The sequence below is a fragment of the Acomys russatus genome, chromosome 29 (genome assembly GCF_903995435.1).
Source record: "Acomys russatus chromosome 29, mAcoRus1.1, whole genome shotgun sequence".
Taxonomy (NCBI): Eukaryota; Metazoa; Chordata; class Mammalia; order Rodentia; family Muridae; genus Acomys; species Acomys russatus.
Window position 1 is genome coordinate 23,446,735 of NC_067165.1, and position 25,002 is coordinate 23,471,736.

Consider the following 25,002-nt stretch of genomic DNA (forward strand, 5'->3'; position numbering starts at 1 on the left):
CGAAAGAAAGAAGACAGGCAGGAAGGAAAGGAAGGAAGGAAGAAAAGAAAAAGTAGTGAAAGCTGCTGGGCGTGGTGGTGCATGCCTTTAATCCCAGCACTTGGGAGGTAGAGGCAGGCGGATCTCTGTGAGTTCAAGGCCAGCCTGGTCTACAAAGTGAGTCTAGGACAGCCAAGGCTACATAGAGAAACCCTGTCTCAAAAAAAACAAAAAAAAGTAGTGAAAGTCATCATTGTCCAACCTTCAAGAGGATTAAGTGTCCAATTAGACCATTAACCTGCACTTTGCACTTTATTCCTCATATGTTGAACTCAGTCTTTAGGCCCAGGGTCGCCTATGTGACCATTTCCCTGTGACTAACGTTTGGTTTCTGCCTCAAAGCATACATGGAAAGACTAGCAGAACCAGAATAATGAGCATGTTCTGCCTTTTAAAACCCCTTAAGCTAGAACAGAATTCTAAGGCAAAAGCTCTGGCTCAGTGCAGAGGCAAGCCTTTATAATCCCAGCGTCCATGAGGCTGAGCAAGAAGAGGGTAACCCAGGCTTCACAGTGAGACCTGCCTGAGACATTCAGACAGCTTTGAGGCCAATCACCCTTCTCCGTCCCATCTTGTCGCATAAGAGTTCTGTGAGGCTCAAAACTGCTGGGAACGTACTTCTGACTCCCATGTCACCTTTCTAATAGACTCTAGTGTCCGGGCCTCGTCTCACCTCGTTTCCCTCTGTAGGTTGTGCACCCTGGAGACCTAAAGAATTCTGTTGAAGTCGCCCTGAACAAGCTACTGGACCCCATTCGGGAAAAGCTTAATACCCCAGCCCTGAAGAAGCTGGCCAGTGCTGCCTACCCAGATCCTTCAAAGCAGAGTAAGGCCAGCTGGGAAAGGAGCCTGGAACAGCACCTGAGTCGTTTTACACTTGGTTCGGCTGACACTGAACCAGCCTCGTGCTGGTACACCAACACTGCTAAGAGCCTAGACCCTTCTTGTCTGCAGTCACAGAGGCCGGCTTGGGCTTCTTGAAAAACCTCAATAGCCTCCCGGCTGCTGTCTCAGGCTCTGTCTCCTGAGCTGGCCATCTGGTTATCCATGATGCCGAGGTCCTGCCATAGATATATAGATAACTTGTGTGAGCCATCCAGAAGACTCAGCAAATCCTGCATGGATTTAATGAGTAGAAATACCCAGAGGTGGGCAGACTACTACAGGTCCTGCCTTCCAGCCTAATGATGAAGAAAATGCTGAGGTGGGGGTGGGTTGGGGGGATAATGGGGATGGGGGTTTGGGGGAGGGTGGTATCTGGCACTGCTTCTGCAAGGTTGCTGAGCACTGTAGCTCAGTGGATAGGGTCTGGGATTCTCTACTGAATCCTGCCTGCCTTCAGTCTCCTCATCAGGTGCTGTCGGTACTGGCCTGCCATTGGGGTGGAGGGGTGGGGGGATGGGGGAAGAGTCCCAACTCCATGGAGTTCCTCTCATTCCCAGAGCCTGCCGCCAAAGGCCCTGCCAAGACCTCAGAAGCAGAGGAAGTCGTCCCGTCCCGGCTGGATATCCGTGTGGGCAAAGTAGTCAGTGTGGAGAAGGTACTTCACCACCTCCCAAAGGGGCAGAGAAGGGCTAGGGTCATGTTTCCGTCTGGAGGAAGCCTAGCTGGAGAGGGGAAGTGGCATCCCTGGGCTCAGAACCCAGGTGTCCGATTGAAGGCAGCCTCTGAACCTCACACAGCACAGCCAGGAACCTGGAGAGGGGACATTGGTCAGTGGTGCCTGACGTATCCACCCAGGATGTACAGCTTGTCTGGACGAGCTTTCATCTGGTCTTGGATTGGCGACTTTCCCGCCTAGACAGTGGGGCATAGGGGAGAATGGACTTCCTTTTTTTTTTTTTTTTAATTATTATTATGTATACAGTGCTCTGCCTGCATGGATACCTGTAGGCCAGAAGAGGGAATCAGATCACATTATAGATGGTCGTGAGCCACACCATGTGGTTGCTGGGAATTGAACTCAGGACGTCTGGAAGAGCAGTCAGTGCTCTTAACCTCTAAGCCACCTATCTCTCCAGCCTGGACTTCCTTTTTTGCAGACCGGTCATGTGATCAGTCATTGGCTGGGCGCCATTTTCCTAGGCCTCTTTCCTCTGCATTGATTTGCTTGACATTCTATGGGCCTAAGCTTCCCAGTCACAGGATAGACCACTTGATGTGGCTGCTGGAGCTCCTATCTCAGACTGTGAAGCCAAGGTTAGTCCACTCCCAGCCACCTGGAACCCCTTGGTGTAGTGCCTGGGCTGTAATGGCAGTCACCAACAATCCGGGGTACCAAATCTCCAGGAAGAGATTTCCCACAAGCCATTAGGTTTACATTCTCAAACCTAGTGCCTTGCGGACTAAGTGGTCCTTGAAGGCATGTTCTCAAAGGCGATCCTGATAGCACAAACCTATAATCCCAGGACCTGGGAAGCTGAGGCAGAAGGATCACCACAAGTTGGAGGCCAACCTTGGCTACACAATGAGACCTTGTCCCAAAATGAAAAAAGGCTAGTGCAGGGAGCTTCGGAAAGAGACGGGACAGCGGTGACCAAGCGTCTGATCTATTCCACTGTAATCATCTCCCTTTGTTTGTATGCTGGGGCTTGGGGAATATTTGTGCCACACTTATGAAGGTTAGACAACTCACTTCTCTCCTTCTGTGTGCGACCTGGGGATCTAACTCAGGTGGTCAGGCTTGGCAGCAAGCGCCTGTCCCCACTGAGCCCTCTGACAAGACTCTTGCTGGCAGCACCCAGATGCAGACAGCCTGTACGTGGAGAAGATTGACGTAGGGGAAGCTGAGCCCAGGACCGTGGTGAGCGGCCTCGTCCAGTTTGTGCCCAAGGAAGAGCTGCAGGACAGGCTGGTGGTGCTGCTGTGCAACCTGAAGCCTCAGAAGATGAGAGGAGTGGAGTCCCAGGGCATGCTCCTGTGCGCTTCTGTGTGAGTGCGGGCATGGGTAGCCAAGGCCAGGCGGGTCAAGAGGGGGGAGCTGGTCCGTACGATGTTCTTCCACGTGCCATGTGCGAGCCCCGAGGAAACTGCTCCCTTACTCGTTGGTGCTAGAAGATGAGGCATGAAAGGGTTCCTGTGCAAGCACCGTGTGTGAATGAAGCACCTTGCATACAGATAAACTGTTAAAACTAGATGGGTTTAGCTGGGGCATGGTGGCACACGCCTTTAATCCCAGCACTCAGGAGGCAGGGGCAGAGGCATGCAGATCGCTGTGAGTTCGAGGCCAGCTTGGTCCACAGAGTAAGTCCAGGACAGGCAAGGTTAACACAGAGAAACCTTGTCTCGAAAAAACAAAACAAAAAACAAAAAAGACCCTAGATGAGTTTGAGGCCAGCCTGGTCTACAAAGCAAGTCCAGGACAGCCAGGGCTGTGTTACACAGAGAAACCCTGTCTCAAAAAAAAACCTAGATGGGTAGCCAGCTGTGGTGGTGCACATCTTTAATCTCAGCACTCAGAGGCAGAGGAATCTCTGAATTCAAGGGCAGCCTGGTCTACAGAGCAAGCTCCAGATAGCCAGGGCTACACAGAGAGACCTGTCTCAGGAAATAAATGGGTGAATGCCAGGCATGATAGCACCCACCTTCATCCTGGCACCTAGGAGGCAAAGGCGGAGGAGGGTTCTCCATAAGCCTGGTTTACATCTCAGGTTCCAGGGCAGCCTGAGGTACACAGCAAGGCCCTGTCTCAGCAAATAAGAGGATGGAGGTTGGATCCAGCTCAGTTGGTGGAGCAAACGCTTAGCTGGGGTTGGATTTCCATCACCTCATACAAATGAGCGTGGTGATCCACACCCACAGGCCCATCCTGGGGAAGGAACAGCAGGACCAGTTCAGCTGCATAACAAGCTCAGGTATAGCCTGGGCTACATGAGACACTGCACATAAACAAACAAACATAACTGAAGGTGCCTCACTACTGGTAAGCCAGGATCATTGCCAGAGACCCAGATGGCAGCCCTTTCCAGGAACAGGAATTTAATACAGTCCTGTTTTAGATGTTCCGAGATGTGGAAAGGTGATGGGACCTTGTGGGCTATGGCACTGAGGGCGCCCTTAATCCCTTTAGGGCCTAGATCACATTAACACCCCCAGCTGCTGGGAAACCCATAATCTTGCCTTTTCTCCTGTCTTTCCAGAGATGGGGTGAGCCGCCAGGTTGAGCCTCTGGACCCTCCCGCAGGCTCTGCTCCTGGGGAGCGAGTGTTTGTAAAGGGCTATGAGCAGGGCCAGCCGGATGAGGAACTCAAGCCCAAGAAGAAGGTCTTTGAGAAGCTGCAGGTAAAACGCTACTGTCTTTGTTGCCCAGGCTGCCCCAGTGGGCTGTCCCTCCTTGCCCAGGCTGCACCAGGTTGCTGTCCGAGTCAGCAGCTGCCTTTCCCGCGCTGAGACTTCCTGTATCTGACCCCAGCTGTCCTCGTTCAGCTCTGACTGTGAGGAGCTCAGAGTCTCAGAAGGCCCTCCATATGCCGAGTACTGACGTGGGGACTGAGTGAGGGCTTGACACTTCCTTGTCTATTTTGTCTACGGTCTTACGAAGTAGCAGGTGGGAGGTTCCCCCTCGGACCTGGCAAACACCTGCCGAGACAGTCAGGGTCCCAAGAAATGATGGAGCCGAGGGAAGGTGTAGCAAAGGACTCAGGCTTTGGCCCTCCATGCCACAGCACATAAATGAATAAAAGGAAGTAGATTCCTTCCCACCCATCTTGAATTCAGAACACTCACAAATGCAAATACGACCTGCTCAAGTCATCCCATCCCAAATTCACTCATTGATTTTTCTCAATAATTATCAAGCCCAGAAGGAATGTGTCAGGCAGTGTTCTACATGCCTGGACTACACCAAGATAACAAATCAGCTCTCTATGTGGCACAAACATTGTGGAAACTGTCTTAGATACGGGGCCAAAAATGAAGAGAAAATCCGTAGTCTTGCTGGGTACCTTAGTGCCTGTAAGTCATTCCCGTACTTAAGAGGCAGACAGGTAGGGGGCTGGAGAGATGGCTCAGCGGTTGGGAGCACTAGCTGCTCTCCCGAAGAACCCACATGGCAGCTCACAACCGTCTGTAGCTTCAGTTCCAGGTGATCCACACCCTTGCATGGACATGCATGTGAGCAAAATACCAATGCACACAGAATGAAAAATAATTTTTTTTTAAGTGTCAAAGGTAAGAGAACTGCCCCAATAACATACCAGCCTGGTTTAAATAAGGTCCAGGCCAGCCAGGGCTACACAGTGAGACCCTGTCTCAAACAAAACAGCATGGATGGATATATATATATAGTCAGTCCTGTCAAAGCTACTAAAATAATCTTTGATTGTTTCCTTCTGGTCTTTTGCTCAATAGCGGGGCATTTATGTTACTCTGCTTTTTTATGCCTGAAAATGTTTTCCTCATGTTAAATATCGAGAGGGGCCACGTTTACAGTTTATTGTATTCACTTTGAGCCTGCCAGACCTGGCTTGGGTACACTGGGTAGCAGAGCATTCACTTAGCGTGTGTATCAAGCAGGACTCAAGGTTTCATCCCAAGCATCAAACGTACACACGCCAGGGCTGCACTGTCTAGAGGGCTGTGTACTTATTCACAGAAATAAATGTGCACACAGAAACTTATGAGGAGCTGGCCTCAGAAGCTGGGCCAAGGGCTCTGGTGTGATGAGGCACGCCTTAATCCCAGCATTCAGGAACAGAGGTAGGCGGATCCCTGTGGGTTTTGAGGCCAGCCTGCTCTACATAGTGAGTTCCAGAACAGCCAGGACTACTCAGGGAGACCTTGCCTCAAAAACCAAAAAGGAAAAATAAAGTTGGGCCAGCTTATGCTAATACCATAATGATGTTGTGTCCCACCATCATAACGTACTTTTTATCTGTCTTGTCCAGGTGGACTTTAAAATTTCTGAGGAGTGCATTGCTCAGTGGAAGCAAACCAACTTCATGACCAAGCTGGGGGTCATCTCCTGTAAATCGCTAAAAGGGGGTAACATTAGCTAGCTACCCAGCAGCCTCCTTTTCCCACCATCCTATCTGCGGATTCCACTTGTTTCATCCATCGCCCGTTCCCATCTCAGGACACTAAAGTGCCAGTCTGCAACTGTTGATTAGATGCAGGACTTGGTAAGGGACAGCTCACCTCCCTACCGTCTGGGATCACCCCGCCTGGCTGAAAGGAAACTGACTGCCTGGGGTAAGGATGGCTGCTCAGCAGCAGACTGGCTATACCTTCTTCCCTTGGCAGCTGACTTGAGAAATCTGGTTTCAATAGAAGCGTTAGAAAAAGTTTATTCCACAGTCCTTGTAATTGGAAAAACACCAGTTCCCAAGTTTCCACAGGGTTGTCCCACAGCTGTCCCGCTAGCTGAGACCTACTGCCTGGGCTGGGCTAATTACAGCTTCTCCCCAACAGGAAATTGTGGGATTTGGAAAGAAGGGAAAAGAGCCTAGAGGTCCCTCAAGCTTCCCAAGGCTGGCAGCATCCTCAAGGCCTGCCCGCCCTGAGGCTTGGCACCAGTGGCAGGGTCTCCTCCAGCTCCTGGGGTTTCCCTTGATCTGGTCTGGAGTAGGCTGGGACTTTCCCTAAATAAACCAGCTGTGTGTTAGCAGCCGGGTGGGAAATGCCTTGACACCCTGTGGGCTTCCTTCAGAACGTGAGATACTCCATAAGGCATCTCAGCCGAACCACTACCCACCACTGTCAAAGTCAAATAAAGTGTCTGAATGAGGGTTTCTGGGTTTTTGTGAGCCGCACCGTCCCAGGAGACACCGTGAGTGCAGACCAGCTGCTATGCTCGCCCAACCCGGTGACGAAGTCAGTACTGAGAGACCCACTCTTGGAGCAGTGCTTGCAGCAAGCAGGGTACCACCTCACCTCTTCTGACTGGGCCCTGAGTGCTACCCTGCCAGATCCTTCTGTGGTTCATTGCCCTCAGGGTTAGGTTCATGCTAGCCTGCAGTGTGCATCCCTCAAGCCTTTTTACCATGTATTACCTGGAAAACAGCAGCCACAGCCAAGTTTCAGTCATTTAATTAATAACCTTTTAATGAAACACAGCTTTGTCATGTGTCTCACTTAAGCTTCAGAGAAGGAATAGGGAAAGGATTGTTTATATAGACATATCAAAGACAAAAATTTAAGGAAATATATATATTTCTCTTCTAATGTTTTTATGCAAATTAAAAATCAGAGGCTTTTGGTCTCTCCACTTGCACAAGGTCAAACTTATTTACCCCAGTAGACAAAAAGAGATGTTGCCCTCTTAAGATTCTTTCTTCTGTACTCTGGCCCGCCCAGGAGGGAAACAAACAGGAGGTCCCAAGTCAGAGCAAGAGCTCCAGTAACACTAAAGGGGGGAGACTAAGCCACGCCTCCCCACCCTCAGCTCCCAGCCTACTGCCAGGGCCTGGTGTCCTGGATGCTGGAGCAGAAACAGTGCTCACTTTGATTGGCCCCCTTCCATACCTCATCCACCTAGCAGCAGCTCCCTATCACACAGTGGAGGAGGGAGAGACGGGAGTGACAACCAAGCAACCCTAGCAAGCAGGCCAAGGGAGCCTGGACTCTCACCCTCTTGAAAAGTCAGGGGACCAGTTCTTGAAAAGTCAGGGGCAGGGAGAGTCTCTTGGCAATTCAAGGGGTGACCCTGAAGAGGCACAGCCATTGGAGCCAACAGGGACTCCACTTTATCACATTCCAGAAAGATCAGTGGCAGAGGCCGCTATCTGGGGATAGCCACCCGCCTGCTCAAAACAAGCCCTGTGTATCCCCTCTTGGACTAGGAAAGAATAGAGTGCCATCAGCCTGTGGCTTCTTGTCCTTGTGCTCAGCCTCAGCTCCCTCCACCTGGCTGAAAGGCAGCTGCAGAAAAAGCATGCACCAAAGAGTAAGACAGGTCAGAGATGGAATCTGAGGAGTAGGCCCAGTAGTCGCTGCCAGACTCTTCCAATAACCTAGGCAGCATTCCCTGCCAAGCTGAAATGGACACACCCCGTGGGCTCCTGGCTCCGAGCTGTGCCCATCTACCCAGACCCAATCAAATGTCACAGGGCAGGTGACGAGCGTGCCAAGATCCCAGATGGCTCCCTGCTCTGGTCTGGTTTTTGGTTTCTTAGTGCACAGTGCCTGCAGACCTTTGGCTCTTCCTCTTCTCACCCAAAGAGTCCCCCTATAAGGAGCACCTGACAGAATCAGAAGGCGAGAGAGTGGTTGGTGGTAAGTTGAGGCACAGGAAGGCTGGCGCCCACTGTGCCTTTGTGCTTTGGATTCCACAGCCCTGCCCCCTCCTGCCACCAGCCTGGGAAGCCTGTGAGGATGAGTGACCTGCCCATCTCCAAGACCTAAGGAGAGGAGTGGACTGGGCTGGCAGAGTGGACAGACTGGTCCCAGCTGGAGGCTGGCTACCATGGACTGCCGCTGCCACTGTGTAAACCGGCTCTTGGAATGTGGTTTCCTGAGCCCTGGAGCATGGACATGCAGCCACTTTGCAAAGTGCTTTGATTCTGGACTACAATAAACATGGTTCCAGACATGAAACAAAACAAACATGCTCCACCCCGCCTCCGTGGCCTTGGGGCCGGGGTGGGGGTGGGGCACAGGCACCCAGTCCCACCAGCTACCTTCTCCAAGATGAGGCTAAGGCCAAGGCTGCTGGAGGTGACGCCTTTCAGGAAAAGGCATGAGGGAGGGGGTGACTTGGAGGACAGGGAAACACCAGGCTTGCATAAACATGGAAGGCTGTGGAGATTAAGGCTGCAGGCATCCTGTCTTAGGTTGTGTCTGCCAGATCCTCTCTTCCTTGGAGCTGCTCAGGTCCCTGAGAGATTGCATCCCTGGGATGGTCAGCAGTGCCAGTTGAGTGATGATGGTCAGACCAGTTTCTTCTGTGGATCTGTGAGGAAAGGACATTCAGCAAGCCTCCTAGCTTGATTCTGACAACAACAAAGGCCCAAGACATATCCTCACCCAAGCTTTTATATCCCCTCACTTCACTGATACTAGGCTGGAAACTTTAGACAGATCATAATAACGTGGATGACTCTGCCCCATTTTACAACCCAAGATGGGAGATGTGACAAAACTGGAAATACACTCAGGCCGGCTGCCAGAGTGTCCCCTCCATCCCTACCCCTTCCAATCCTATCACTAGTTTGAAGACGGTCCACTAGCCGTCTCTAAACCAGAACAGAACCATTTTATAGATCCAAGAACATGCCACCGCCCAGCCATGGCGGGCCCTCGGAGAACTGGTTTTGTACCAGTGCCTACAGTACCTGAACCAGGGGGACCCATCTTCTCTGTACTAGCCAGCTGCTCATCTCCATTTTCCGTCAGCTCCTCCTTAGTCCTGTCCTCAGCATGAGGGAGCCCGTTGGTGGATGGAGCAGTAAGACACTCAACCCTGGGAAAACTGGGGGAAGGAGGAGGGACTCCCACAGAGGGTTTACGGGCCACAGGTGGGGGAGCCTTGGAAGGCTTCTTCTGGGCCTGGGTTGGCCGCTGCTCTGAAATGCTCCGAAGTTCAGCTACCAAATTCCTCTGGAGGTCAGCTTGGGCCTCGGGGGACACGGGCCGCTCGAGCTGCAGTTTCCTGGTGCCCTTGGAGAAGATGAAGCTGGCCTTGGAGGCAGGAGACTGTGGAGACCGTGGCTCTGTCTCTGGTGGTCCAGCAGGCAGAGCCCTACTAGGGCTTTCACTGGCAGCCAAGCTGGAAGCCTTGAGTCGGACGGCAGCATGGAGCCCAGAGGGAGCAGGCACTGGGCTAGCCCGCCCAGACAGGGCTCTTCGCAGAGGCTTCTGGGGGGCTGATGAGCCTGGAGGTTGACTCGGAACCCCTGCAGAAGCACCCACAGAGCGAAGCCGCACCATCTGCAGCAGCGAGGGTGTGACCAGGGGTGTGCCTGCATCCTCCCTGGGAGCCCCACTGTTCTTGACCACAGAGTCCTTCTGAGGGAGCTTGGCCAGAGGTTCGGAAACAGAAGCCGCTGGAGGTGGAGGAGGCGGGGCTGGCGGAGGGGTTTGGGATGGGCTAGCATCTGAGGGAGTGGCGCCCAGGGAGCTGCAGGGCTCTAGAGAGCCAGGTTCAGGGCCTGCAGAGAAGAGGACTTCCTCAGGCGGGGGAAAGTCAGGCATGGACAGGTCCTGGTCCTCAAGTGTGGGAGGTGGTGGTGGGGGCCAGCTAGGATCTGGGAGGGCCTCCACAGTAGCCTCTGGGGGAGGTGCGACCTCCTCAAGCACCTCAGGCTTCTTACCAGGTGGTGGGGGTGGATGATAAGATGGGGGTGGAGATGGTGGGGGTGACTGGTCTTTGGAGGCAATGGGAGACTCCTGGGGTGGAGTCAGGGTTGTCTGAGGCACGGACGGGGATGCAGGACTGGTATCAACGGTAGAAACTGGCCCAGGAGACGCAGCGGGGGCAGCCAGGGTGGGGGCAGCTTGGTTCGAGCTCTTGGACTTGGAAGGCGGTGGAGAAAAGGGAGCAGACACCTTAGGATGAGGAGGTATGACAAACCTGTCACCCAAGGGTGTGGACATCTGTGGACCAGAGCGGTCTGAGGGAATAGGGTCTGAAGAGGAGGAACACAGAGATGTGAGAGAAGAGGACACAGAGGTCCCAGGGGATCGGAGGGATGTCACTCGGTCTGGTTTGGGGGGCTGAGCCTTGCCTGGGGAAGCAGGGGCACCTGCCAGACCCTTGGGAGGGAGAGTCGGGGTACCACTTTGGCTTGAGTATCCACTAGAAGGTGAAAGTGTCCGTTCTGGTGAACGTGGGGGGCGCCTGGAGCCACCTGGGGACAAGCCAGAGCCCCAGTTGCCTGCTGAGCTGGGTGGACAAGATGCTGGCCCCACCCCTGAAGCCCCACCTGTGGTGGGCGGGCGGGGCGGCTGCGGCTGTTGCTTTCGATCAGGTTTGGGTGGCAGCCCTAAGGGCCCATCGGGTATTGCCGAGCCCCGCTGATGGAGGGAGTACGTGCGGCGGGGAGGTGGGGGAGGCCGTTTCATCTTACGCAGGGACACGCTCCTGCCAGACAACTGGCTGCCGCTGCGGATGCTGGCTGTGTCTGAGACCTCGGCAGTGCTACCGCCACTGGGGGAGCCCCTCCCACTGCCCCCTGGAGGAGGGGGTACCACATTATTGCTAGCTATAGAGCCCTCTGGCTGGCCCTCAGAGCCCCCCTTGGAGGAGAGAGTGGACCCATCAGACACAATGGTATCGGAGGATTGGGAATGGCTCCAGGTGGCACTGGACGAGGACGAATGGCGGCTTCGGGGCCGTGGACTCGAGGCTGAGGAGAAGCGGCCCACCGAGCGGACAGATGCTGGGCTAGCAGAGAGCAGGCTACAGCGGCTCAGAGTGCGCAGGCTGCTGCGGCCCAGGGCCACCACATCCACTGTGGGCGGCAGCACAGCATGTGGGATCAGCTTGGACAAGTAGGTGGCCTGGGGTGAGATAGACATGGCTGGACTCAATGGCTCTGAAGGTCCTGCCCCTCCTGTCAGTCCAGGCACTGCTAGAGACATAGGCCGAGTCAGTGGTGGAGGCCGGGCCCCCGTGGATCGGCCAACAAGTGTGTCGTCATGGTAAATACGGTCGATGTGGCGCTGTAGTATAGCCTCTGTATCGGTGCCAGCCTCTGCTTCTGCCTCCAGAGCCTGCAGGGACACCCGAACCCCGGACCCTAAGGCCAGGCCTGCCGGGTGACCATCCACTGTGGGAATGCGGACAGCATCCCGTGGACCGGGAGGCTGTGGAGTGCCTGGTGCCTCTCGGTTGTTGCGCAGACCTTTAGTGGACAAGGAGATGGGGTGAGCAAAGGGGCTGGCCTGTTGCCCCCATCCACCGCCACTGCCCACTAACAAAAGCTCACCAAGTTCCTTCTGCACGTGCTGAGGCAGTCCCAGCACTGTGCTCCTCCGCTCCCGTCGGCGCCGCCCTGACTTTCCAGATTTGGGAAATGAGTCATGGGGTCTGAAGGTGGAACCTAAGGGCCAGTCCAGGGGGAGAAACCCCGTTAGAGAGGAGTCTGCACACTCTACAGATAGAGTATTAGTAAGTGCTCTGGCAAGGCGCTTCCTTTTAAGACTTCTGGAAATCCCCTCACTAATTCAACAATGATCTTTCCATTTGGCAAACCGTCCTTAGTACTTAGTGAACGTATTACATCATCATGTTAAATGCCTGATAATCATTCCAATAAGATAATGCGCTTTTTTTTTTTTTTTTTTTTTTTTTTTTTGGTTTTTGAACACAGGGTTTCTCTTGTAGCCTTGACTGTCCTGGGTTCTCTCTGTGGACCAGACTGGCCTCAAACTCACAACAATCTGCCTGCCTCTGCCTCCTGAGTGCTGGGATTAAAAGCTTGTGCCACCACGGCCAGCTGAGTAATGTTCTTGATACCCTGATTTTGTTTTTGGAGCAATGGGTTACATATGCCCTCTGAGGCAGTCCCCAGCCAATCCTTGGGCCAGCCTCTAACTCACTTACGTAGCTGAGGAAGACCCTGAATTTCTGATACCTCTGGCTTCCCAAGTGCTAGGATTCCGGGTGTGTGCCACCACACTGTTTCATATGGTGCCAGGGTCTGAACACAGGACTTCCTGCATGCTAGGGCAAGCATGATACCAACTGAGCTCTGCCGCAAGCCAATCAGTTGGCTTTTACAGAACATCAGTCAGAACATGAGTGAAAGGTTTATGTTCCTGGTCACACTGCAGCTCAGTTACCACAAGCCCAGGTTCCCACACACCTCACTATCTTGCTTTGGATCAGTGTCCACCATGAACCCCCAAGAGGCTAAAGGGTACTGTCTCCTAAATTTGCTGAATCATGAAGCTTGGGATTAGAGTTACCCACAGGTAATGGGACAGCTGTGACACCACAGTGCCTGTCACCTCTCTCCTCTGCCTAGGAACCCCAGTAGCTGACAACACACCTCTGCGCTGGATCATCTCCGAGCGGACTGAGAGCGCATCCTCCGCTGTGGAGCTCTCTGTCATGTAGGACTTCTGACTGCAGAAGGAGATGGTGTCTTCATCTGGCCCCGTCCGGGAGGACTGGAGGGGGAGTGAGAGCAGCTTGGATGGGCTGCCTTAGGCGCCCACTGGAACTTTCACTCCCAGATTCTCCCAGCATCACTCGGCACCAAGCAGGTACCAGATGAGCAAGCCTGGACTAGCTGTCAGAGGGCATTTAATCTACCTCTTTAACATACAGAAGAATAGTCCAGAAAGGCCCAAAGCCATGCATACCAGAAGCTAAGCCAGATGGGAAGATGCAGAGCAGAGCTGGGCACAGGGCTCACCTGGATGCTCTGGGTGTCTCCATGGTCCCAGCCACCCTTGCTCAATTTCTGTCTTTCTGGAAGACACCAGAAGGGTGGGTTGGCCTAGGCCCCTGACCCCAGGAGCTGAGAGCAGCACTGACCAGGGCAGGGGAGTTACCTTGGTGCTGTAAGGAGCGGAGCCCCTCCTGGGCCTGCGTGTGCAGCAACTCCAGGTGAGGCGGCCTCCCGCGGGGGAAGAACACATTGTCCTGCTGCTCGTCTCCCACAGGTCCCGGCCCCTGGCTGGGCCCTGTGCTCTGACCTTTGTCACTCTCGGCCTTGGCAGAGCCTAATGGGATGGAGAAGGAAGTGAGGCCCGGAGGCAGGAGCAGGGTAACACAGGCCATGCAGCGCACATACATTTGCTGTCTAGCGTTGCACCACCGCCTAGACGTGCACTCGTCCCATGTACACACACTAGCTGCACCTAAAGGTGCGTGTATCTGAGTAATCATTATCACATAATGAGACTGCACAAGGTCAACACACAGAACACACACACACACATATACACACTACATCCACAGACATTTACAAGCGTCAGCGATGTACACACACAAACAATACCCAAGTATAAACCAACAAATGCACCCACACCAGCTTCCACAGACCCATATAACACCATTCTGCATAAACACAAAGAGTATCTAAGCATACACAGAACTGTATCCCCAGGTCACTCGGGGTTCCACAGATACCCCTAATACACAGAACCTGTAGCAAATACATTTCTTGTATGGAGACCTGAAACTTCACTTTAAAAGATAAAAACAAAAACAAAAAAACAAAACATACCTTCTTCAAACAGCCCTTTGGCCCAAGGCCAAGATGCCATGGAAAACCACGGAGCTGTCAGTCATAATCAGACGCCCAGAAAACCCTAAAGGAAGGCTAGGCCAGGGACACCTACTCACCCATATGGCTGTCCTCCGGCAGGATGGGGAGGGGAGGGGGGGAAGAGAGGGATCAGGCCCTTCAACTCCCATGGGGACCTTAGCCTCTCTTGGGGGAACAGGCCAGGTACAGCCTCTCCTGGAGGCCCTGGCCTGGCCCCAGGTACAGAGGAGCCAGGGCTCCATTACACAGGATCCTGTTACAAGCTCTGCCCACAGAGGGGCTAGTCATCTAATCCTGAGGACGGGGGCTGTGTCAGCAACTTCGCAGTCCCAGGCTCTCTTCAAATGAAACCCACAACATAAGCAAAACCCTCTGGGAAGGTCATGTGACCTTGCCAGAGCCCAGAAGAGGGGCAGTAACAGAACAAGCTCTCTAAGGAGCCCCACCCTGGGAACTAGGTCTCCAGCTTAGACACCTGCCATTCCCTTCTTCAGGATTGTTCAACGCCAAAGGGCCTGCCCCAGGAGCCACAGGAATCCCACCAAGGAAGAGTTAAGCGGTACCCCAGGAAGTCATGGGTGTTTCCCTCATGCCATGATTTTACAAGTGGAGAAACAGGCTCAAGTGGAAACCGCCTTCCTACAGTCACAGCAAATGGTTCACACAGCAGGGACTAACCAGGCATTCCCACCAGGGTCGCCTGCCCTCCAAAAGCACAGGAAACTATAGCGCCCACATCAGAATCTAGGTCTAAAAGCCAGGCTCCTAGGCAAAGGACTGCCCCTCCAAATGTGGTTCCCAGGGTGCCCTTTCCCTGGGGCTCCCTGTACCTTCCTACTGCTGAAATGACTCTGGGGGGGGTCTGCCCTCTCTCTAAACTGAGATTCTGAACTACACCCAGTGAAGAGTGGGTATCCCGGCAGTAGCACTCTAGCCCTAGGACAGCGGACTCCAAGGTCAGAGACACCTGAGTTCATCTTCCTGGATCGTGAGCAGCTCTCAGACAAAGGCAACAACAAAGCTGCCGGACAAAAGCATGGCTGCAGGCTCAGACTGCAGCCAGCCCAGTGACCGGAACCCCCCACCTCACTACTCCTTCAAACCTTCGTCCCCACTAACCTAAGAGTCTGGCGAAGAGAGCTGTCACCCCCTTGCATACCGTTTCCCCCCCCCACAGCCACACCCACTCACCCTTCTTCTTAAAGACCTCAAGAAGCGCTGGGAGGCGTCGGCCCAGGAACACGACCATGCCTGCACCAGAATGCCTCTACCTTAACCCTCCCCAGAGCGCCAGGCAACACCTTCGATACAGCCCAGCCCCAAGGGGACTCGGGGATGCAGGGATGCAAAGCAGGCTCCCAGCCAGCCGCAAGCACAGTTCAAGCAGGAGGGGGGAGGGACTGCTCCAGGTTCTCCTCCCACCTTTGCCACAGATCCCGCCCATCCAGTAACCCCACCCCACCTCACCCCCAAGCAGAACACAGGGAAACTGAGGCCCAGAGACTGAGTATAACGGGAGATAGCGGAGACAAGACACACAATGCTAGCTGTGGGTCACTGACTCTGCCCCACAAGAAACATTTGGGTGCCGGGAGCTAATGGAAGGGTCCCAGCTGCCAGATGGAAGGTGGAAGAGCCACCAGACCAGACCTGGCGTGGGTGCCCATGCTGGAGACCCAGCCATCATGGCTAATTAAGGTAATTTCCTAAAGAAAGCTCAGCTCATGGAACCAGCCAGGCAGGAGGAGCCCAGGGCTGCCTGTGAGGACAACAGGGATGGAGCTGGCCTCAATACAACACATAACGTGAGGCCAGTGAGGGTACCCAGAGGGAGGGAGAATCAGAGAGGCTGATGGCAGCAGCCAGTCCATTCACACCAGTTTAGCACCACACTTTCTGAAGAACTTTCTTCCCACTTGGGCAGTGTGAAACCAGACAGGCCGGGAGAGGCAGGGGCTTCGACACAGACCTGTTCTTTCAGCCTAGAGTTCTTCCTAGCTGCCATCCTGAACTAGGACAGAAATAACCCATAGGGGGAGGTAAAAAAAAAAAAAACAGTGAGGGGAGGGGAGGGGGGAGAGAGGGGGAAGGGAAAGGAGAGGGGGAGAGGGGAGGAGACAGGAGGGGACAGGAGGGGAGGGGAGGAAGAGGAGGGAAAGGAAGAAAGTCAGGTTCGGATGCAGATTCAAATCCATCACACAAGCCACAACCTCACATAAGCAAGGTCAACAACCTGGCTTGGCTTGGTGGCACACACCTGTTATCCCAGTACTCAGGAGAGTGGTGAGTTCAAGGCCAGCTCAGGCTATACAGTGATGTCCATGCTAGTCTGGGCTACATAGCAGGAACCTGTCTCAAAAAAAGCGAGTGGTCTGCGGTAGGGGTAGGAGCTGGAAAGATGGCTCGGTGATTAAAGGTGCTTGCTACTTCTGAAGAGTTGGTTGGAGATCTCATAACCAGCCTCTAACTCCCTTCGGGACCCAACACATTCTTCCGGCCTCCTTGGGAACCAGCACATGAGGGACAGATATATATAGATAGATAGATATAGATATAAAAATAAAATAAGCCAGGTGTGATGATGCATACGTGTTTCCTCAGCATATGACAGGCATATGGTCACAAGTCCTAGATTGCTTAGTCTACAAAATGAAACTCCGTCTCAAAAAGAACAAAAAAAGCCAGGCACCTTGGCACATGCCTACAATTCCAGCACTCAGGGAGGCAGAGGTAGGCAGATCTCTGTGAGTTCGAGGCCAGCCCAGTCTACAGAGTGAGTCTAGGACAGCCAAGGCTACACAGAGAAACCCTGTCTCAAAAAAACAAACAAACAAACAAACAAAGAAAAAACATTCAGCCAGGCACTGCTGGCATAAGCCTGGCAGACGCAGGCGGGTCTCTCAGCTTGATGCCAGCTTAGTATACAAAGTGAGTTCCAAGACAGCCAGAGCTACACAGAGAAACCCTGTCTGGAAAAAAGAAAAATAAAACAGGAGCTAGCAGAGGTTAAGGGCGCTGGCTTCTCTTTCAGAGGTCCTGAGTTCAAGTCCCAGCAACCACATGGTGGCTCACAGCCATCTGTATATGGGATCTGATATCCTCTTCCATCATGCAGGCGTACATGGGAACAGAGCAGTCATATGCATAAATAAATGTTTTTAAATGGGGCAGAATATGCAGCAATAAAGTAATATCTACACAATAATCTTAAAAAGCAGGTACTTTTTACTGCTTTGTTTTGGGGAGTTTTGTTTGTTTGTTTGGTTTTGGTTTTTCGAGACAGGGTTTCTCTGTGTAGCTTTGGCTGTCCTGGACTCACTTTGTAGACCAGACTGGCCTCGAACTCAAGAGATCCATCTGCCTCTGCCTCTCGAGTGCTGGAATTAAAGGTGTGCACCACCATGTCGGGCTTTGGTTTTTTACAGAGTAGGGCTGGTATATCTGTGTACATATTAGCTGAGGCTGGGGCCAAACTTGTAGCAATCTTTCTATATCAGCCTCCGGTGGGTATGTGCCATCACACCTAGTAGAAACAGACACTTTTTTCTGTGCTTTTCTCTTTTCTTTTTTTCTTTTTAGTTTTTTCGAGACAAGAGTTTCTCTGTGTGTAGCCCTGGCTATCCTGGAGTCACTCTGTAGACCAGGCTAGCCTCAACTCAGAGATCTGCCTGCCTCTGCCTCTGCCTCCCAAGTATGGGGATTAAAGGTGTGTACCACCAGTGCCTAGAAAAAGAAATCTTTTATTTTACTTTTGGTTTTTCTTGAGGCAGGGTTTCTCTGTGTAACAACAGCCATGGCTGTCCTGGAACTCTCTTTGTAGACCAGGCTGGCCTAGGACTCACAGAGAGCTGCCTGTCTCTGCCTCCTGGGTGCTGGGATTAAAAGTACATGCCCTCACCACCTGGCTTTGTTTGTTTGTTTGTTTTTTCCCTTTTGAGGAAGGGTCTTTGCAGGCCACACTGGCCTCAAAAATGCCAGATAGCCAAGGATGACTTTGAACTTATTTCAATCATTACATGATTTTGTGTGTATGTGTACGGGTGCACACACCACTGCATACATGCAGAGGTCTAAAGACAACCTTTAGGAGTTGGTCCACCACATGGACCCCAGGGACTGAACATGGAAAGCTGGGAGGGGCAGCAAGCACTCTGCCCACTTACTGACCCAGCTCTGACCTGACCTTGATCTTCTGCTCCTCCTGCCTCCACCTCCCAAGTGATGGGATTACAGACTTGCCCCCACCAAAACCCAATCTCTATGCTGCTAGAGAGCAGCAACCCCAGAGATCCCTCCATGCTAGGCGAGCACTCTACCAGCCGAGCTCCACCCCCTACCTTGGTCCCATTTTACAGATGAGGAAATGAGACAGTGGAGCAAATGGGTATGAAGATGCTGAGCACTCTTGGCCTCCACTGCGCACACGCAGCAGGAGCTTTTTCCGCTGAGAACAATCTGAACTGAAAAGTCATGTTCCATTTACTGTGTCAGCTTACAAACCTGACTTCCCTGTGGTGGGGGAGGGACGACGTGGGGGACACAGACTCCATCGTCTCTATAAACTGGAGGGTTCTGAAGCACACGCTGCCCTTGTCCTCTGCTTCTAGGCAGGACCCATCAGGCCGTCCTATCTAGACACCTGTGTGGTGACGGCTGCCTAGCAGGTAATGGCAGAAGGGAAAGCCTGCAACTGTCCTCGAGGATGTTACTCAGCCCTGGGAGGCAGGAACACTGGTAACTCAGAGGCCCAAGAGGCCTGGGAGCTAGGAGACTCCCCAAGCTACAACTGACTCCTGAGCCTTTCCCCATGGTGGGACTGCACCCTCCACTTCCCTTCAGGGAAAAGGGGGCTGGGCTCCTGCTAAATTGGGGGCACAGTGATTTTGGCCCAGAGGTCTTAGACCTCCCACTGTCATTCAAGGTCACGGCTTTAAAATCCGCAGCTTACAGCCACGGCCCTCAACACCCCACCCCTACCCAGAACCAGCTCTGAGCCACCCCAGGAATAAGGTCTACAGACCAGTGGCTTGCTTAGGGAGGGGCTCTGTAACCTGAGTATGGGATGGGGAGGGACCTTCCAAAGACTGATAACAGGAGAAGGGGAGGAGCTGCCCAAGGCCACAGCTGAAGAGTCCTAGCTGAGGTCTTCCCGGCTCCCAGTTTACAGGTACAGCCTGGCCAGAGGCCTTGAGGTGAAGGCTCCAGCAGGAGCGCCACCCCACCCCCACCTGCCTGAGGGAGGGGGCCTCTGGATCTGAGCTGCTCTACGTGGCACACCAGGAAACACAGAGGCTAGCTCTAGAACGATACATGGGCAAGGGCAGAGGCATATGGCCCCCAGAACGCCCCACTGTGACCACCTCCACAGAGGGATATATCCAGAACTACACATACACAGGCCACCCCAGCTCCAGCGTCCTCACCTACTGGCTGGGCTATAGACATCCACGAAGGCCTGCCAAGTGGCTGCTGGGCACAGGAAGGCAGGTGTGTGTACTTGCTACCCAGGGGCTTTCCTGAGCCTGGGGATAGGGACAAGGGCCCCCCCCCCCCCCCCCCCCGTCTCCCTCCAAAGCCAGCGTTCCCTTGTGCGCATGTGTGCACATATTCTCTTGGCAACATCCCCCCTATGGGGTGAGGGCCTCAACCTGCCCCATTCCAGGGCAACGGGCGGGGGTGGCGCACCCACAAATATACAAGCGTGACTCAGGGGAGAGGAATGAGGGGCGGGGAGGGCACAGCTGGCCAGGTGGCCTCCCTCAGGAGCTGGCACCCTCTGCTCCTGTCCCTTCTGCCCTTAGCCAGCTCTTCAGCCAGGAGTCAGCAGGTTTAGAGGTGGTCTCAACCCCACTCTATCCAGGTACACAAGCTAGAGGCAGAGGCGGAAGCTAGTGTCGGAGCTGTTCTTTCCACATATCTAACACAGGGGAGGCACCTTGATATCCACACTTTCCCTTCCTCCACCACCCAAAGGCAAAGGGAAGTCTGTTTTTGCAAAGGGGCACAAGGAGACTCAAGGGGAAGAGACCTTGCTTCCGGAAGGTCATCTAACCAGGAAGTATGGGGCCCCATTTAAATTTCTATTCCACATCAGATGCCATGGCAGTCCCAAGTCTGTCAGTGGGTAAAGGGCAACCAAGGCCTCAGCCCCCCTCCCTTCAAAAACGCTACACCCCAACTCTGAAGATGAGAGGTCTCCTAATGTCCAGACCCACGGGGGTGAGGGGGGAACCGACAGGCCAGGCAGGTTCTAATGTAAATATTGGGGGGGGGGGGGCGGCAGGGAGTACCTGGGGCAGAAGGGGAGGATCCCATCCCACAGGGTGCCCTAGGGGGACAGGCAGTAGTACAGGGAAGGGATTAGCGACAATAATTTAATAAAAGTCATAATGAGTTTCCCGGTCAGCATGTGGCCCAACAGCCACAGTATAATAAACCCCTTTCGGCCAGGGAGTTCTGCATTTTCAAGCCCTCTCTTTTGATCCTCCGAAGCATGATTAGGCCCATTTTATGGATGCCAGGGAAGCAGCCAGCATGAAGCAGTGGAGGAAAGGGCCAAGAATCAGAAGAATTGGATTCCAGGCTTTGGACAAATACATCACGCCTCCTGCAACCTCTGTCTGCTCTTCTGTGAAGGAGGACCCAATGTCCACCTCACTTTAGACCGCCTGGGGACACTAAAAAAAGTCACTCAACTAGCTCGGCACTTGAGACAGAGGCAGGAGGACCACTATGTGTCTGACACTCAGCCTGTGTCAAAGAGGCAGCTTAGAGGGAAGGCCCAGAGACTAAGAACACTGACGGCTCTTCCAGAGAACTGGGGGTCAATTCCCAGCACCTAAATGGAGGCTCACAACCATCTATAACACCAGTCCCCAGGGGATCTTCTGGGGGCACAGGAAACATATGGTGGACAGACCTACAAGAAGTCCATGAAGTCCAAACACCCCTAAACATAAAATAGGTAAATCAGCCTGGCGTGGTGGCACACACCTTTAATCCCAGCACTCAGGAGGCAGAGGCAGGTGGATCGCTGTGAGCTCGAGGCTAGCCTGGTCTACAAAGTGAGTTCAGGACAGCCAAGATAACACTGAGAAACCCCATCTCAAAAAAACCAAAACAAAACAAACAAAAAATAAAAAATAAAAGGGTAAATCAATAACTTGAAAGCAAGCAAGCCAGAGAGAAAAAGTTAGCAACACTGGGGTTGTGGCTCAGAGGCAGAACACTTGCCCAGAATGCCTAAGAGGCTCTGAGTCTGACACCCAACACTATCCATAAAGAAAAAACAAAAATTGGGGCTGTAGAGATGGCTCAGCAGTTAGAAGCACTGGCTGTTCTTCCAAAGGTCCTGAGTTCAATAAATCTTTTTTTTTTTTTTTTTTTTTTTTTTAATTATTTGGTTGGGCTGGAGCTATAGCTCAATTGGTAAAGACCTTGCAGGAGGCTCTAGATTTGATTCCCAGCACCCCATAAAACAGGGCAGTGGCCTATGTCTGTAATCCTTGCAGGATCTGAGGCCAGCCTGGGCTATGTGAAACTCTAGCACACACATTTAATCCCAGCACTCAGGGAGGCAGAAGGAGGTGGATCTCTGTGAGCTTGAGGCCAGCCTGGTCTACAAAGTGAGTCGAGGACACCCAAGGCAGAAACCTTGTCTCCAAAAACCAAAGGAGAGAGGGGAGGGATGGGGGGGGGGGGAGAGAGAGAGAGAGAGAGAGAGAGAGAGAGAGAGAGAGAGAGAGGGGAGAGAGAAGAGAATGCTACATAACCCACCATAAACACACAGTATTGGATCAAAGGATCAGAGGTGGCCTTGGCCTGTCCAGGGCATGGGCAGTACAGAAAGGACATTTCTCATTTCTACTCACAACACAGCGGCAACTAGTGTTCGCGTGCCTACTTCCTGAGGAGATTCAGGCCTCACAAAGTCCTCTCTACCAAGGCTCACGTCAAGGGGCAGTGACTTGTTCAAGGTTACAGGGATAGTAAAGATAGAGGAGGGTCATGCTTTGAACCAGCTCTGACTAGCTGCAAAACCGTGTGTTCTTCTCATGCAACCAGCTGCTCACTGCCCAAGCCCACTTCCTGCCCCTGCCCACTTCCGGAGCTCTCCTCCAATCTCAAGTGGACTTAATGACCATTAAGATAAAGTCTGATAAGGCACACTTAACATCAGCTCCCTGTCCCTCCTCAGCAACCTCACCCTATCTGGCAGTCTAGGCCTAAGAACAGACTGCAACCCTGGCTGCGCTCTGGTTGGCCCTTAGCTGAAGTTTAATCACCATTGGTAGGCCTCAGTTTCTCCCATTGTAGTGTGGGAGAGATAATCTCTAAGGTCTTTTGCATGTATAACTCTGCCTCTTGAAGAGGGGAGGGCAGTAGTCTGGGTCTTAACACCTTTTAGAATCATGCATGGGACAGAAAGTTGATTCAGGGGCCGGAGAGATAGGAGCATGGTCCACTCTTCCAGAGAACCCAGGTTCAATTCCCACTCACATGGCAGCTCCAGGGAATTCAACACCCTCACACAGACATATATGTAGGCAAAACACCAGTGCACATAAAATAAGAATAGATAATTCATTAAAAAGGGAGAGAGAAAGGTGGCTCAGCTTATCACAGCCACCTCAGATCAATGAGGACTGGCTAAGTTCCTTATCTGGAAGTCCAGCACTTGCACAGGCAAGTTCAAATATCACATGGTTGGTCACAAGTCTCCCCCAAAAGAAGAGGGGGGCCGGGCATGGTGTCACACGCCTTTAATCCCAGCGCTCCAGAGATAAAGATTGATGTGAGTTCAAGAGGCCAGCTTGGTCTGCAAAGTGTGTCTAGGATAGCCAGCTACACTGAGAAACCCTATCTCCGAAGAGGAGGAGGAAGAGGAGGAGGAGGAAGGACAGGAGTGGGAGGCAGCAAGCCTCCCCTCCCAGTCTTGGGACTTGGAAGATCTCAGGCCCTCAGCTTGAGGAGAGGACACAGGCATTCCAAGGATTCTGGCCCACCAGCCCCTTCCCTCAGTCTCTCAGGAGGAGAACGGTAACTTCAACAGGCCTGGTGTGCCTGACAGGACAGGGAGAGAGAGCTGCAAGAGAGGGTGGTAAGATGGGTGGCCGTCCTGAACTCTCAATTTGTTCTTTTCACTCCCCAATCTGCCCAGGACCAGGAACCTGCTGGCCTGGGAGGACAAGTCGGACAGGACCCCTGAGAAAAGATCCCTGCAGGATGGCAATGTCTTTTTTAGCCCACGGAACACTTTGCCTTCCCCACGTAGGCCCCTTTCCACCACCCAAGGGCATTTTATCAAGGCAAGAGGCCACTCTCCCTTAGATCTGCACTTCCTGTCCTATCTGTTCCCTCTAAGCCCTGGGGGCCTCAATACCTGACCCCTGCCCCTCTCCCACAGTGCTTCCTACCCTCCTGCGTGCTCCACAGGATGCAAAGCTCCCAGGGCTCAGGCTTTCCATCTCAGACCTGTGGACCACAAGGTTACAATGTGAAGCCCATCCACCCACCAACTGGTTAGGGGGCGTGGACTCTAAACGGATCACACTCTAGCTAGCCTCTCTCTCTGTAGCACTGAGCAAGCCATTTCCCTTCCCTGAGCTCTACCTCACCCATGTGTAAAATGGAGACAACAGTCACTTATCTCTCATTTGCAACTGCTGCAACAGAAATGAATTCATTAAGAGCGCTCTCTAACCCTGGCCCTTATTTTTCTCCACTCTTAACAGCTCTGATTCCATCCCAAGGCCGAAAGCGGTCCTCTCTAGCCCTTACTACTCCCAGCATCCAAATAATCTCAGGTCGTGTCCTGTCAGCTCGGCTGCTTCCTCCCCTCCATTCCCACAGCCCCCACCCTGTCACAGGGCCCTCACTTCATCACCTCTCCCCTGGATTACTGCAATAGGCTCTGAGTTTCCACCCTCACCAACCCCACCCCACCCCCACCCTAACCTGCCCTACCTGCACCTGCCTTGGGCCCTGGAGCCATCTTCCTAACACACCAGTTTTGTGGGCTCCTCCCTTTTCTCAAACACCTTCACTGGCTCCCACTGACCTGGATACTTCAGCCCTCACTAGCCACCTCATTACTTCCTCGGCCCCCTTTTCCCAGACTAATAAAGTGAGCAAGCATTCAGCTTCCAGTCCTAGGCCCTGGGCCCATGAGACTAAGAGACCTTGAATCTTCAGGATAAAAGGGACTGAAATTTAGCCAGGCCTAGTGGCCCACGCATTTAATCCTAGCACTTGGGAGGCAGGGACAGACAGTTCTCAGTGAGTTCAAGGCCAGCCTGGTCTACAGAAAGAGTTGCAGAACAGCCAGAACTATAGTGAGACCCTGTCTCAAGAACAAACAAACAAACAGGGGCTGGCGAGATGGCTCAGTGATTAAGTGTATCACCTGCTCTTCCGGAGGTCCTAAGTTCAATTCCCAGCAACCACATGATGGCTCACAACCATCTATAATGTGATCTGATGCCCTCTTCTGCAGATAAAGCACTCATACACAATAAATACAATAAAAGTAAATCTTTTAAAAAAAAGAACAAACAAACAAACGGTGGAAATTTAGCAAGGGGACCTCTTCCCCCTCTAGGCACAAGGAAGGAGCCTCAACTGCTTCTCCCTAATCTCCACACTCAACCCCAATTCTAGGCCCTGCCATCCTTCACAGTTACAAAAACTGCCCCAGCTGTGCCCTCTAGCTTGTTAAACACTTCAGGGCTAATCTCAACCCCGTGGTTACTCCAAAGACTGTTAAAGTGAAGAACACTGCCTTGGTTTTCTAAAACTGACCCCAGGA

The 25,002-nt window shown here is 52.9% G+C and overlaps 2 protein-coding genes across 4 annotated transcripts in view; one reads left to right on the top strand and one right to left on the bottom strand.

Moving 5' to 3' along the window:
* Positions 1 to 6,557, top strand: part of Yars1 (tyrosyl-tRNA synthetase 1) — a 28,991-nt gene extending 22,434 nt beyond the window's left edge. Inside the window, exons 9-13 of the mRNA XM_051172126.1 lie at positions 730 to 865; positions 1,482 to 1,579; positions 2,777 to 2,970; positions 4,179 to 4,320; positions 5,925 to 6,557. Of these exons, the coding sequence (XP_051028083.1) occupies positions 730 to 865; positions 1,482 to 1,579; positions 2,777 to 2,970; positions 4,179 to 4,320; positions 5,925 to 6,035 (681 nt within the window). The 3' untranslated portion in view covers positions 6,036 to 6,557. The remainder of the gene's footprint in view (positions 1 to 729; positions 866 to 1,481; positions 1,580 to 2,776; positions 2,971 to 4,178; positions 4,321 to 5,924) is intronic.
* A 1,070-nt stretch (positions 6,558 to 7,627) lies between these two features.
* The window catches only part of Kiaa1522 (KIAA1522 ortholog), a 29,703-nt gene continuing 12,328 nt past the window's right edge, over positions 7,628 to 25,002 (bottom strand). For 2 of the 3 annotated variants that reach the window (XM_051171209.1, XM_051171210.1), the window contains exons 2-7: positions 13,477 to 13,647; positions 13,338 to 13,393; positions 12,969 to 13,089; positions 11,904 to 12,017; positions 9,309 to 11,819; positions 7,628 to 8,926 (exon numbers count right to left, since the gene is read on the bottom strand). In XM_051171209.1, coding sequence (XP_051027166.1) covers positions 8,904 to 8,926; positions 9,309 to 11,819; positions 11,904 to 12,017; positions 12,969 to 13,032 — 2,712 coding nt within the window. In that variant the 5' untranslated portion in view covers positions 13,033 to 13,089; positions 13,338 to 13,393; positions 13,477 to 13,647 and the 3' untranslated portion in view covers positions 7,628 to 8,903. Of the gene's footprint in view, positions 8,927 to 9,308; positions 11,820 to 11,903; positions 12,018 to 12,968; positions 13,090 to 13,337; positions 13,394 to 13,476; positions 13,648 to 15,386; positions 15,516 to 25,002 lie in introns of those variants that run through there. The other variant, XM_051171211.1, reaches the window with a different exon arrangement.